A 13150-nucleotide genomic window follows, 5' to 3' on the forward strand; every position below is an offset into this window, starting at 1 on the left:
ACTCCCTGCGGGGCCTGTGACCTGGTTCCAGGCTGGTGCCCGGCAGGCTCGCCTCCTGGTGGGATGGTGGACGTGTCATTAAACATGGTTGCCTTGCCTGATCCCTGTTCCTTGTACCCTTGGTCCTTCCCATTTTGAAATTGGGGAAACTGAGGCCCAGAGAGTAATAATCAAAGTTATAATAACAGCCAGACAGCCAACACATAGAACACTTTATATTAACTTATCTACAAATGTTAAGGGGAGGGGCACCATGGCATAGTGGCAAGAAAGCTATCATTTCGGATCCTGGTTTTGCCACTCTGAAGCTGTGTGACCTTGTATAAGTAACTACACCTCTCTGAGACTCCGTTTCCTTGTTTCTAAATATTGATAATGATATAGTATCATTATCATTATAAATATTGTATCATTATAAATTTTGATATCATTTATATAATATAAATTTGGATCATCATATCATTATAGATATTGACAATGATACCTATTCTACAGGCTTGTTGGGAGGAGTAGAAATAATGGATGTAAGCACCTAGAATTGTGCTTGGCACCTCATAGGTACCTGGTCAATAGTCTTTATTATTATTAGGGACACAACGCAGGCCAGTCACAGGATAAACAGTGTTTTCCAATCCTGCTTGACAGTAAGAATTACCCAAGGGACTGGTTAAAAATACAGATTCCCAGCACTCGTCCTCTGTACCCTATGAAAAGGCATGAGAATCTGTGTTATAACAAGGCACAGGGGCATTCCCATCAGGCTGGTTTGGAACACATCCGGGAACCTTCCACTTCAACCTTTGGAGTTAGTTCTTTTGTTTCCTGTGCACTTGGCCCCATATTCCGTAAAGCTTTAGCTTTTGCTTGAAGGTGGACATGATTAAAAGGTCAAACATCATCATATATTCTCAAAGAGATTATGCCCTGAACTTTGCATAGCAGACATCCCTGAAAAGCTGCTTGTCCCTAAAATGTGGGGTGTGTGTGTGAGTGTGCGAGAACAGGGATGCATTTCATACCTTAGTTTGCTGTTCCAAGGAATGCATTCAGTTCAACTAGATAAACATTATTTGAGTGACCGCTATGTGCTGAGAATACGATGATAAACAAGAAGCAGGCCCAGTCTCCAAGGGGCTCACTAAGAGGCCAGTGAGGAAGATGATCAAAGAAACGGGTAATTACAACATTGTGGTTGGATAAGGTTAGCACACGCAGCTCAGAGCGCAAGGAGGGGGATTCGCACTCGACTCAGCACCGGGCATCTGGGATGTTCTAGGGGAAGTGAAATCTGAAGAGGAGACCTATAAACCGGACTCTAGTCTCAAATCCTTTTGCAAAGTGAATGATCCTTCCTTAATTTATCCTGGCGCAAAAATGAACTTGTACCCCTGGATACAGTTATACAACTGGACGGCTGCACAAATATTGAGTTCCTGCCACCGGCAAGGCCCTGAGCGAGGTGTGGCAGGGCAATCACAGTGAGGAAGGCCGGACCCCTGCCCTCAGGGAGTTTACGCCACACCTACTCAGGGTTAATTTCATCTCTCATGGAGTTCACTAACCCCGTGTGATCTGTTTATGACTGCACAGGTAGCTTATTATTCAGGCCTTCCCTCCCTTTACCCAAAAGACTGTTTACTCTCCTTCATCACCACGTATTGGGGAAATCCAGTTCCAACCAACACTTAAGCGCGGTGCGGGCACACCTTTCATCGAGGAGAAGATCAGCGTGCACCCTGGAGTTCCCAGAGCTGTGTGCAGACCCACGCCATGATGCTGTGGAGGCCCGGACGGATCTGTGGGGTTTGTAGGGTCTGGGAGCCTCGGGCAGCCTGCAGGCCTGGTAGCACCCACCGTGAGTCAAGCTTTCCTTTCCTCTGGGAATCACGGACACAAACGCCTTTCAAATTACCTTTCTCTGCCCCAAGAAGTGGAGGAAGCAGGGAGGAACAGAATTCCCTGTGAGTTACGATAATTACATAATGTTTAAACGAAAGTTGACAAGGTATGAAGTGAACAGGTGAGGTCCCCTTGCCTTCTGAGCTTGTCTGTGTGTGCAGTCTGGTAGGAGCCCCTGAGACCCTTTAAGTGAGGCTGTGTTTCCATCTCCCGGGTGGGGAACCTGAGGTACCCGCGGTGCCCAGAGCCAGTGTTGGCCACCTGGTGGTTCTCACCCTGCTCACACAGAATCCAGCCCAAACTCATTATTCAAAGTCTCCTTCAAACATGAACACCCAACCTCCCGCTCCCTGCTTCTCAGAAGTCCAGGCCTGAAGCACCGCCTCCTCTTTCTTTGCCAAGTTACCCCCACTTCCTGAGACGCTGCCCCCCTCTATCTGCCTGGTGAAACCCAACCCATCCTTCAAAGCCCAGCTCAGGTGTCACCTCTCCTCCTGGTTAGAATTCATCTCTCCTCCCCAGCAGGCCTTGGGCCCAGCCCTTTCTCTCATTACTTCTCCTTGGGCAACTGGCTTAGCCTCCCGGATCCTCAGTTCCCTCCTCTGTGCACGGCCATAGTAGTAACACCCGGGGTAATCTTTAACCCCTTTCGGATCACGGACTTCTTTGACCCTGCGATGAAGGTGGCAGAAGACCTAATGTTTATTGAGGCCCATTGTATGTTAGGCCCTGTGTTTAGGGCTTTTCTGTCCCTTATCTCATGTAATCATCAGTCACATCTCTCTAGCCAGGTACTACTATTATATTCAATGCACAGATGAGGAAAGGAGGCCCAGAGAGGTTACACGCCTCTCCAGAGGTCACACAGCTAGGACTCCTAGCAGAACCAGGTTTACCATAAGCCAGAACGGGGGTCCTCAGCCCTGCACCCTCTCCAGTGTCGGCTCTCCGCGTCCTCGGCCCGGGGATGGGGGCGGGGAGAACACGACACACAGCCTATCTCCTACAATTTAGGGGTTCATGCACCGCCAAGCCCACCCCCTGGCCTGGTCAGTCAGGCCTCGGCGGGTTGCTGCCTAGACGCAATCTTGGCTGTGCCCTCGGCAGGGACACCGGTCCACATCTGCTGACCCAAACCCAGGGCCATGGAGCGGGGCCGGGGCTGGGGCGCTGCGCCGAGGGGGCCGCGCGGGCTCGTGGCGCGAGAACAGCGGAGCCGCGTCCCGGGTCCCCGGTCCTAGGAATGTGGGAGGGCTGGGCGGAGAGGGCGCGCACGGCGGGGGCGCTTCCTCCGCCCGCCGGCGGGGAGCCTCCAGGGCGCGCGCGGGGCGCGCCGCCGCCCCCTCCCCGCCTCCCGGCCGGCTCGGCGGGGGCGGGGGCTGCGGCGGAGGGCGGCGAGGGGCCGCGGCGCTCCGCCGCCGCCGGGCCGGCCGGGCGGGAGGAAGCGATGAATATTCAGAGGGGGAGGGGGAAGGGAGGGGGCTGAGCGCTCGCCGCGGCTCCCTGCAGCCCGAGCCGCATGACGCGCGGAGGAGGCAGCGGGAGCCGCCGGGGCCGCCGGAGCCGGGATCGGGGCGCCGCGCGTGGGGGGTGGACGCCGCTCGCTCCGCCCCGCGAAGCCCCCGCGCGCCCGGGGACGCGTCCCCCTCGCTGCAGCCGCGCCAGGCTCCGCCGTGTGGCCGCCGCCGCCGCCGCCGCTGCCATGTCCCCGGGGAAGCCCGGGGCGGGCGGAGCGGGGACTAGGCGGACCGGCTGGAGGAGGAGGAGGCGGAGGCGGCGGCCGGAGGCGGCGACGAGGGCGCCCGAGCTCGGGCACACGGCGGGGCCCGGCTCGCGCGTCCCGGGCACGTTCCAGGGCGCTCGGGGCATGAAGCCGGCGGCGCGGGAGGCGCGGCCCCCTCCGCGCTCGCCCGGGCTGCGCTGGGCGCTGCCGCCGCTGCTGCTGCTGCTGCGCCTGGGCCAGGTGAGCCGCCGGGGGGACCGGGCGCGGGGGAAGCGGGGGTGGGGGCGGGCCTGGCATCCCCTGCACCTGCCCGGGGTGCCCCGCCCGCGGGGATCGGGGGAGGTGGCGAGGGGCCCGCGTCCTCGGAGCCCCCCTCTTGCAGGGGGCTCGCGGGAGCCCCGGGCGGCCTCGCAGCCCCGGGATCGAGTCCCCTCCCCGGCTGCCCAGGACCAGAGAGAGGGCAGCGGGATATGGGTCCCGGGGTGCCTATCGCCGCCCCGTGGAAGCCCCCCGCGCGGGCTCCAGGCCGTCTCTGGCCCGGCCCTTCCCGGGGCTGGTCCCATCTGGGACCGAGGCGGCCGGAGGGGGCGTGTTTGCGGAGGGCTCGCGGCGCGGAGCCGGGCCGGCCTGGCCGACCTCCGACCCGGCCTGCGGGGGCCCGAGGGGCCGGGCCGAAGGGCAGGGCTGGGCGCGGGGCCTCCGGGCCGAGGGCACTGCCCTGGGGAAAGTTCCCAGCCCCGGGAAAATGTGGCCACTCGCAGGCGCTCCTCCAGGCGGTCCCATCACCCTCCTGGAGAAGCTGCTCGCTTCCCCGGGTTTTGAGTTCGTGCTTTGTGGGCGCCGGCGCTGCCTCCCACCGCCCGGTTTTCTAGCTTCGCTTTTCAGATAATGCTGTGCTTGGCGTTTTGGTGACCGACCTTTCTGCAAGCGCCGTTTCCCCTTTCTGGCATGCCTATTGCGGGGAGGCCGGGCAGCTGGGCGACTTTCCCATTTCCCAGATAGGGAAGTTGAGGGAGAGAAGTGAAAGAGCAAAATCTCCCAGCCCTTGCCAGGGAGCTGAGCTAGCGAGTTCGTCCTCACAACCTTCCAGGAGCCTGCTGGGGTCTTGAACCCGCCGTGGAAAGTGCCCTGCTGACCCCCCGTCGTGCATTTTGTTAATGAAAGTCTTCCTTGTTTTGTACAGAGAGCAGCTCTCAGATGCTGTGTGAAACCTGGGCAGTGAGTTATTGGCTGGACGTGGAACCTGGTTTCAGGGAACACTTTTCAAGCACAAATACAGGATTGTCTGAGAGCAGAAACGTCAGCCTTGGGGCAGCAATGCAGCCCAGCAGGCAGGACGAGCGGGGAGCCGGGCCGCCCGGGGCTGAGGTGATTCTCAGCACCCAAGGTCACACTGAGTGCTCCTTCAGTGTTCCACAGCAGGCTTTGAACTGCTCTCCTGAGGTTCTGGAAGGCAGTGCGACCTGCTGTAGAGAAGCCTGGATTAGGTGTCAGAAGACCAGCTCCAGGGCTGGACTTGCTCTTCAGGGTCTTCGACCCTCAGTGAATATCGTTTGTAGAATGGGGTACCGCCACCTGCCCCGTAGAATTGTCTGAGGGGCTCCCACTGGCCAATGCCCGAAGGAGCCTTGTAAACATTAAGGGGCGTCAAGGTGGGATTACGTTCAGGCCCGGTGTGTATGGCCTGTCCTCTCCCTGTCCGTGAAGGAAACTCATGGCGAGCAGTCGGCAAGATTAAAAAAAAAAAATTGCCTCATAATTGAAGATCTCTTGTACCAAAGTTTATGCTAAAACAATACTTGATCTTCATTCATTTCTGGTTTAATTTGGTACATATATATTTTGTTATATTGTTTATTTTTTTTTTTTTGCACCAGCCGTTGCGGTTGCTAGCCGTGCTTTGAATCAGCGAAAAATTTCATGGGTAAATTTATTTCTTGCCCAATCCTTCCTTGTATTTCCACAGCACTTTGCCACCCTATTCTTGCCCCCTATTCACATAGTTCCTTCCTCTCGAATTTGTTCTGTAGAAACTCAAAGAGGACTGTTTTTATTTCTCATTTTTGGATACATTATATAATAGGAAATCTAAAAGGCTCTGCGAAAAAACATTTTCAAAATCCCCATTTGACAGTTTATTTCGATATTGGATATTTCCGGGAATCAGTATATTTTTGAGTTGGACCAGGCTTCCAAGATAGCTCAAATCTCTCATTTTTTCAGTTGAAGATATTGAGGCCCAGAGAAGACAGGGATGGGGCTGAGGTCTCCTGGCAAGACAGTAGAGGGGCCAGGACTGCAACTGTGCGGCCTGTCTGTGCCTACTATTTTCATGATGCTTTTTCTTTGGTCACGTTTTCACCTGGTTCTTCCTTTTAACTATAGACACAGTCCTATCTCACTGCATACTCCTGAGACCGTGGGTGTAAATTGAGTTTTTCCAAGTCAAATCAGATTTGAGATTGGAAGTCATATTTGAGATTTCCGAAGTTTGTGCATGAAGGAAATGTGAGTGAAGGTTTCTGACTACCTCCCTAACACTTGATTGCTGTTGTGAAGCTTGGAGTGTGTGTGTGTGTCTGTTTTAAAACGGAATCAACTGGAGCTGGTTAAAAAATGGACAAGTCATGGAAAAGACGCAGCTCTGTTTGGGCCTTAATGAGGACACGTGTGGAAGCTGGAACGCTGAGATGCTGGAAGACTCAGTGCTTAGTAGGACCGGAAAAGCAATTTTGGACCGTGGCATCTCATTCCCCTTGTCCAAGACAGGAAGGACTGCCGGAGACGATTCCAGCATGAGGACTTTGCTGGTTGCTGTGTCCGACTCCGCCCATTCTTGTAGCATTTTTGCACACTAATTTTGGTTTATGTGTATGTTTTAGAAAATGTGACCAAGCGTTTTTCTTCTCCCTTGCCTTCTTCTCGTGAGAAATGTAGTCCTGACAGATTCTTTAGGATATCATCTTGTTTTTTTTTTTTTTGAGGAAGATTAGCCCTGAGCTAACATCTGCCGCCAATCCTCCTCTTTTTGCTGAGGAAGACTAGTGCTGAGCTCACATCCGTGCCCATCTCCCTCTACTTTATATGTGGGACGCTTGCCACAGCATGGCTTGATAAGTGGTGCCATCTCCATACCTGGGATCCAAACCCTGGGCCGCCGAAGCGGAACGTACGCACTTAACCTTAACCACTGCGCCACTGGGCCGGCCCCATAAGATTTCATCTTGATAGTGGGCTGCTTTAAAGTGGAACAAAGCTGGTGGCTGACAGCTGTTTTCTTGGTCTCGTTGTGTTTGGATTTGCTTTTTCTCTGCTTTTTTGTTTCCTGGTGAATAATAATTGTTTGTATTTATTATCTATTATAGCTAATCTTTAAGCCCGCCTACCTACCTGCTTCATCCAGAGGACAGAAAATATTTTGACTCCTCTTTAAAGTGCTTGTTAGCTTCTCATCCGGGTGACTTTAAATATTTTTGCTTTGCTTGGGAACAACAGCGGAAAAACCAAACGATTCTGTTTTGTTTGCAGGCGGTTTAAGAAAACAGAGCAAATTGGTTTATGGTTAGATTGTGACTTGGAGTTGCCTTCAAGTTTTGCTCCACGATAAAGATAACCACGGAATACCCAAGCTTTCCTAAGCAGAGAGAATCCTGGCTCCCGAGTGAGCAATTTCGGTCAGCAAAGAGGTTATTTAGCTCCTAAAAGTAATTTCTGCTTGGGGTTGAGGCCTAGGCAGAGTTGCTCAATGACCGTGGGCCCGGGCTCAGCCAGCACACCAGCAGCAATTACTTCTTAGTTCATTCACCGCTTGGCCAAGGGAATTATTTTCAGCGCAGGGTAAGAGGCAATTTTCTGTGTAGTTCTCTTCTAACATCGTGCTGCTGATAATATTATAATTAATAGGTAGTGTTATACATGGCAGGCACTGTGTGAAGGATTTTAATGCATTATCTCGTTTGACCATTTCAGAAATACGAAGAAGTAGGTGAGCCTCACGTTCCCATTTTATCTGAGCGAAAACAGGTTCAGAACTTACCGAAGATGCATAACTAGGATGTGGCAGAGGCAGGTCTGATGTCTCCAGGGCCCCAGTTTAGTGTCCTGTGCTATAAGAAGTCGTGTGTTCGAGAAGGTCTTCAGTGTGCAACTAAGCGATGAGGTGACAGACTTTTGTGGCAAAGGACAGACTTGTGGGCAGGGAGTCATTTTGGGTGTTCTGCATCTAAACCCCATAGGATCTGCTCCGTTTGGAACAGAGACAACCCAGTACCGTCTTTCCTGCTTATGTTTCTTTGGGAGCCTGAGTTTACAAGGCAAGCCTGCCTTAGCGGAGACAGAGTGGCGTCTGGAGGGGAAAGACCTGGGTTCAGGTCCTCGCTCTGCCCCTTCATAGCTGCATAAACTTGGGCAAGTCACTTAACCTCTGTGACTCCTCATTTCCTTATCTGGAAAATGGGACTAATACTTCCTCCTTCACTGGGTGGTTGAGAGGCTCAAATAAAGTAGAAGAGGACCTGCTCTGGAAAATCTAACACACAATTCAATTGCTGGTCGTGTCTGCTGCCGTTATTTGGGGAGAAAAAGGGGGGCTACAGATCATTTGTTCATACAACAAACATTTATCAAGCTTTTCTCCCAGAGTGGTCTGGAATAATCCCGGGGGGCATGCAAGATGAATTTAGCTCAGTCACAGCACATTTTTTTTTCCAAGTAATTTTTCTGGGATTATACACAGAACATTTTTCTTACTGTTCAGAATTATTTATTTTAGGGGGTATGAGTAAAAAAAATGGTAAGTTGCATATCAAGCCCATGATTTTATAGGTAGAGTGAGGCTAAATGTAGTGTCATCATAAATAAGTTGGTATAAATATGATGAAAAGCTCATCTAAAGAAAAATACTGGGTAAATAATTATGTAAGGATGATGCGGTTATGGCAGATTTGCAAAGGTGATAAATCACTTAAGTTTGGGAAATGCTAGATGTGTGACAGGCACTGGGTGGAGGCCGTGGTGATGGGCTAGAGAGGCGCCTACCTTTTTGACCCCTACGGGCCATGGGAGTGAGACATTCCTCCGGTCAGCCCCAGCTAACCAATCCCAAGTCATGACATAGGCTAGATGCGCGCGATGTCCTTGTGGCTTCCAGAGAAAGGGCTGGCACTGGATTTCCCAGAGAAGGAGTGGTGAGAGGGGCCAAGTCTCCTAGTGGAGATCCCCGGACGCCACAGGTATCTCAGAGCAGAGAATTCCACAGCAGTTTTGCCACCGTGTTGTTTGGGCTTCCAGCGGCTTTTCTGATGACCCCTCAGAGGATGGGAGCTGTAGGAAATTTGTTATTACTTCCTTATTAGTGAGAGCTGCAGTCATCCTATTGTCCCAGAATTTCCATGGCATGAAAATGCCTGGGTGAGGGGTGGTGGTAATGAGACAGCGGATGGGGGGCATTTTGAAAGCGAAGTAGTGTCAGCTCCCACAGAAGGTCTAATTTTAAACATGCAAATAATTTTCAGTTCCACTTTTCCTCCTTCCTGTGAGAGGGAAGCTGTACCCTGTAGCCATTTCCGAGGCTCGAGCGGAGAGGAGACAATGTCGTTATTATGCCACAAGCGATCTCCTTCTCCAGAGCAGGAATGGGCTGGTGTTTTTCTGGGTGCCTGTGTGGGGCCCCAGCCTAGTGTTATTTCATGGCTTCTGAGTAAATAAGTGAGTGAATATTAAAACTTAGCACCAACGTGGAGCCTATAATTAGTGGTTCTTAATCTTTCTGGGGAGGGGGAGGTATAAGACCCTAAGAGAGTATGTAGCAGGAAATAACCCTCTCTCTCAAAGAAATGCACATATTTATGATTTTGTATCCAATTTCAGGGGTTTCATAGACTCTTTAAAATAGCCCATGAGCCCACGTTAAAAACCCTCCAGTCTAAAACTGTGTAACTTTAGAAAAGTATCAATCCTCTTCAAAGATAACCACTTTGGGCATCCTTGGTTTCCTTCTGGGAAACAAATGTTTCTATGTAATGTATACAAGTATTTCTATTTATCTTTTAAAAAAGTTACATTAAAGAAACATTATATATACATTGTTCTCTATGTAGCCTTTTAATTTACTTAGTTATCTTCTAGATTATTTCATATCTGTACCTATCGCTTTAAGTCATGGTTTTAAATGACTCCCTAATGTTCTGACATGTGAATTTACTGTAGTTTGTTTGACCATTCCTCTATCCATGGACACTTTAGTTGTTTTTAGTGTCTCCACCCCCACCCCTTAGAAATCATGCTTCAGAGAATGTCTTTAGTGCATATTTCTTGTAACTATCACAAAGATAGCCATAGGGTAAATTTCTGATTTTAAGATTGCTAGAGTAGGGGTGGGTCCCGTGGCCGAGTGGTTAAGTTTGCACTCTCCGCACTCGGCGGCCCGGAGTTTTACTAGTTCGGATCCTGGGTGTGGACATGGCACCGCTCATCCGGCCATGCTGAGGCGGCGTCCCACATGCCACAACCAGAGGCACTCACGACTAGAATATACAACTGTGTCCTGGGGGGCTTTGGGGAGAAGAAAAAAAAAGAAGATTGGCAACAGTTGCTAGCTCAGGTGCCAATCTTTAAAAAAAACTACAAAACCTTTAAAAAAGAAAAAGATTGCTGGAGTAGAGGGTACATGCATTTAAAAAGTCCCTAGCTGCTGTTGTCCTCCAGAAACATTGCTCGTTTTGTCCCTCACCCACAGGTTTGGAGAGTGCTGTTTCTCCAGACCGTTCCCTAACTTGAGGGTTGTTCAATTTTAAATGTGTGCTGGTCTGAGAGGTGAAAAATTGTACCCTGTTACTTTTATTTATATCTTTAATTTTGAATTTGTTGAGCGTTTTTTCCTTTGTTTTGGGACATTTACATTTCTTTCTTCCTTTTTTTTTTGGTTAACTCCTTCATTAAGAAAAAGAAGATGGGCTTTTTGTTATCTATTTGTACAAGGTCTTTGGAAATTCGGGAGGATAGTCTTTTGGCTCTCACTTGTGTTTCAAATATATATTTTTCCAACTATTTTAGATGTGGCCCTTGTTCCATAGGAACTCAGAGATGAATAAGACCCCAGGGTGGTAAAGAGAGTGTAGAGCTTAAAACCAGCGTGCCTAGTTGGAATCTTGGCTCCACCACCTAATTAGCTGTGTGATCTTGGGCAGGTGCCTTAACCTTTCTGATCCTTGGTGTTCACATCTCTAAAATGCTAATAATAGTAGTACCTCTCACACACGGTAGTTGTGTAAGTTCAGTGAGATCACATTATGTTAACATTTCTTGTAAATGGATTTAGAAATGTAAGAACAACTTACAAAATATTCCATTTACTCAAGAGTTAGATTTTAAAGTTAGGGCAAAAGGCCATAATAATGAATTCTCAAAATTGTGCTACAAAATCTTTTAAATTGGATTTAAGAGGTTAAATCCACAATGGATTGTATACATATGTATGTATGTATGTGTTAAAATGTGTAATGTGGAACAGTAGGCTTCCCTGATAGCACAATTTGAATTCTATTTCTTGGGGCCGGCCCCATGAAACCCCCGAGTGGTTAAGTTCATGCGCTCTGCTTCAGTGGCCCAGGGTTTCACTGGTTCAAACCCTGGGTGCGGACATGGCACCGCTCATCAAGCCACGCTGAGGTGGCATCCCACATGCCACAACTAGAAGGACCCACAACTAAAAATACACAACTATGTACTGGGGGGCTTTGGGAGAAAAGAAAAAAAATTATATTTCTCTTTGACAAGTCAATATAATTGAATTAATAAGTTTAAGTGACCACAGGATGTGACTGAAGAATGGCCGGTGTTGTATTAGCCCCAAAGGAGCTCGGGAATATGACCATGTCCCCTAAAAGAACAGGGTCCTGGGCCAGCCTGGTGATGTGGTGGTTAAGTTTGTGCGCTCTGCTTCATGGGCATGGGGTTTGCAGGTTCGCATCCTGGGCGCAGACCTACACACCGCTCATCAAGCCATGCTGTGGAGGCATCCCACATACAAAATTGAGAAGACTGGCAACAGATGTTAGCTCAGGGCCAATCTTCCTCACCAAAAAACAAAAACAAAAACAAACAAAAACACCAGGGTCCTCCTTGCAGTGGCTTGAGTGTTCTCTCTTTATCTGGCGCCCTGGCCAGCTCTGGCTGTGGCTGCCTCCTGTCTCTGTAGGGCCAAGAGGAGTCCTTTTATGCCACCAACTGAAACTGTAATTGTAGGAGATGGGGGTGCCGGGGGAGTTTGTGCTGACTGTGCCACCAGTTTCCAGGCAGTAAAGTGATCCTGCATTTCCTGCTGCTGGCTGAGGGGCCACCACGCTTTCATGTCCTGGTGTCGTGGGGGTTCCTCCTTCCCCACTGAGAGTGGACCACACCAGTGGTCCTGGAGATGGAGACCCACGGGGAGGTCGTCGTGGGTTTGGAGGGATGGTGCCGCTCTAACTAAATCGACCTGCATGACAAGTTCTTAGCATGAAATAAACCTTCAAGAGATGTTGGCTGTTGTTTTGTCATCTTATCTTGCTGGGACACTGGCATGATTTACTCCTTAAAAAAACTAAAAAATAGGGGCTGGCCCGGTGGCGCAGCGGTTAAGTTCACACGTTCCACTTTGGGGGCCCAGGGTTCGCAGGTTCGGATCTCGGGTGCGGACATGGCATCGCTTGGCATACCATGCTGTGGTAGGCGTCCCACGTATAAAGTGGAGGAAGATGGGCACAGATGTGAGCTCAGGGTCAGGCTTCCTCAGCAAAAGGAGGAGGATTGGCAGCAGATGTTAGCTCAGGGCTAATCTTCCTCCAAAAAAAACCCCCCAAAAACTAAAGAATGAGTTTTACCTTCTAGTTTACAAGGCCTTTCAATGTCTGTGAGCTCGTTCAATCCTTACAGCATCCCTGTGGGTTTGTCATTGTTATTCCCACTTACGGTGTGGCTCAGACTGTCTCTAAGTGACTTTTCCAGTTTGGGTGTCATCTGTCTTTGCACAAAATAATGTACATTCACAGTGCAGCCTAGTTTAAAAAACCTCTCAAATTTAGAATTAGCTTCCAAGAGGCAAAGCGGGCAGTGGAGTCCTCTAGGTTGGTTCATATGTAATTATTAGGTTGAACATATGAAATTACTGTTTTTGGTCCTTTGAATATCGGCAATTGTATATGGTTCCCCCTAATATGTTGCAGAAAATGTGCTTTTAAAGTGAAGTTTGGAAAACCAGATCATGGACTTGTGAGCTGTAAAGCAGTGTATTTAAAACAGTGGGTCATAAAATCAATTTAGTGAGCTGTGGCTAGCATGAAAAAATGATAGAATAGAAAATATTAGAGTTTCCTGCATGTAGGAAGGCTAAATATTGTGTCATGAAACTTGTTTCAGTTGTATGTGCGTGTGTGTGTGGATGGACTGAATTGCATATAAAATGAATTTCTTATCATGGCTTCAGGTGTTGCCAGAAAAACTGGAAGCCACTCTTACAGGAAGTGGAGTGAGGGGTGGCGGTGGAAGGAA

The 13150-nt window shown here is 49.7% G+C and overlaps 1 protein-coding gene across 1 annotated transcript in view; it reads left to right on the forward strand.

Moving 5' to 3' along the window:
- The first annotated feature begins 3381 nt into the window (after nucleotides 1-3381).
- The window catches only part of PTPRJ (protein tyrosine phosphatase receptor type J), a 164341-nt gene continuing 154572 nt past the window's right edge, over nucleotides 3382-13150 (forward strand). Inside the window, exon 1 of the mRNA XM_044749878.2 lies at nucleotides 3382-3862. Coding sequence (XP_044605813.2) covers nucleotides 3419-3862 — 444 coding nt within the window. The 5' untranslated portion in view covers nucleotides 3382-3418. The remainder of the gene's footprint in view (nucleotides 3863-13150) is intronic.

The sequence above is a fragment of the Equus asinus genome, chromosome 17, assembly GCF_041296235.1.
Source record: "Equus asinus isolate D_3611 breed Donkey chromosome 17, EquAss-T2T_v2, whole genome shotgun sequence".
NCBI classification, from domain to species: domain Eukaryota; kingdom Metazoa; phylum Chordata; class Mammalia; order Perissodactyla; family Equidae; genus Equus; species Equus asinus.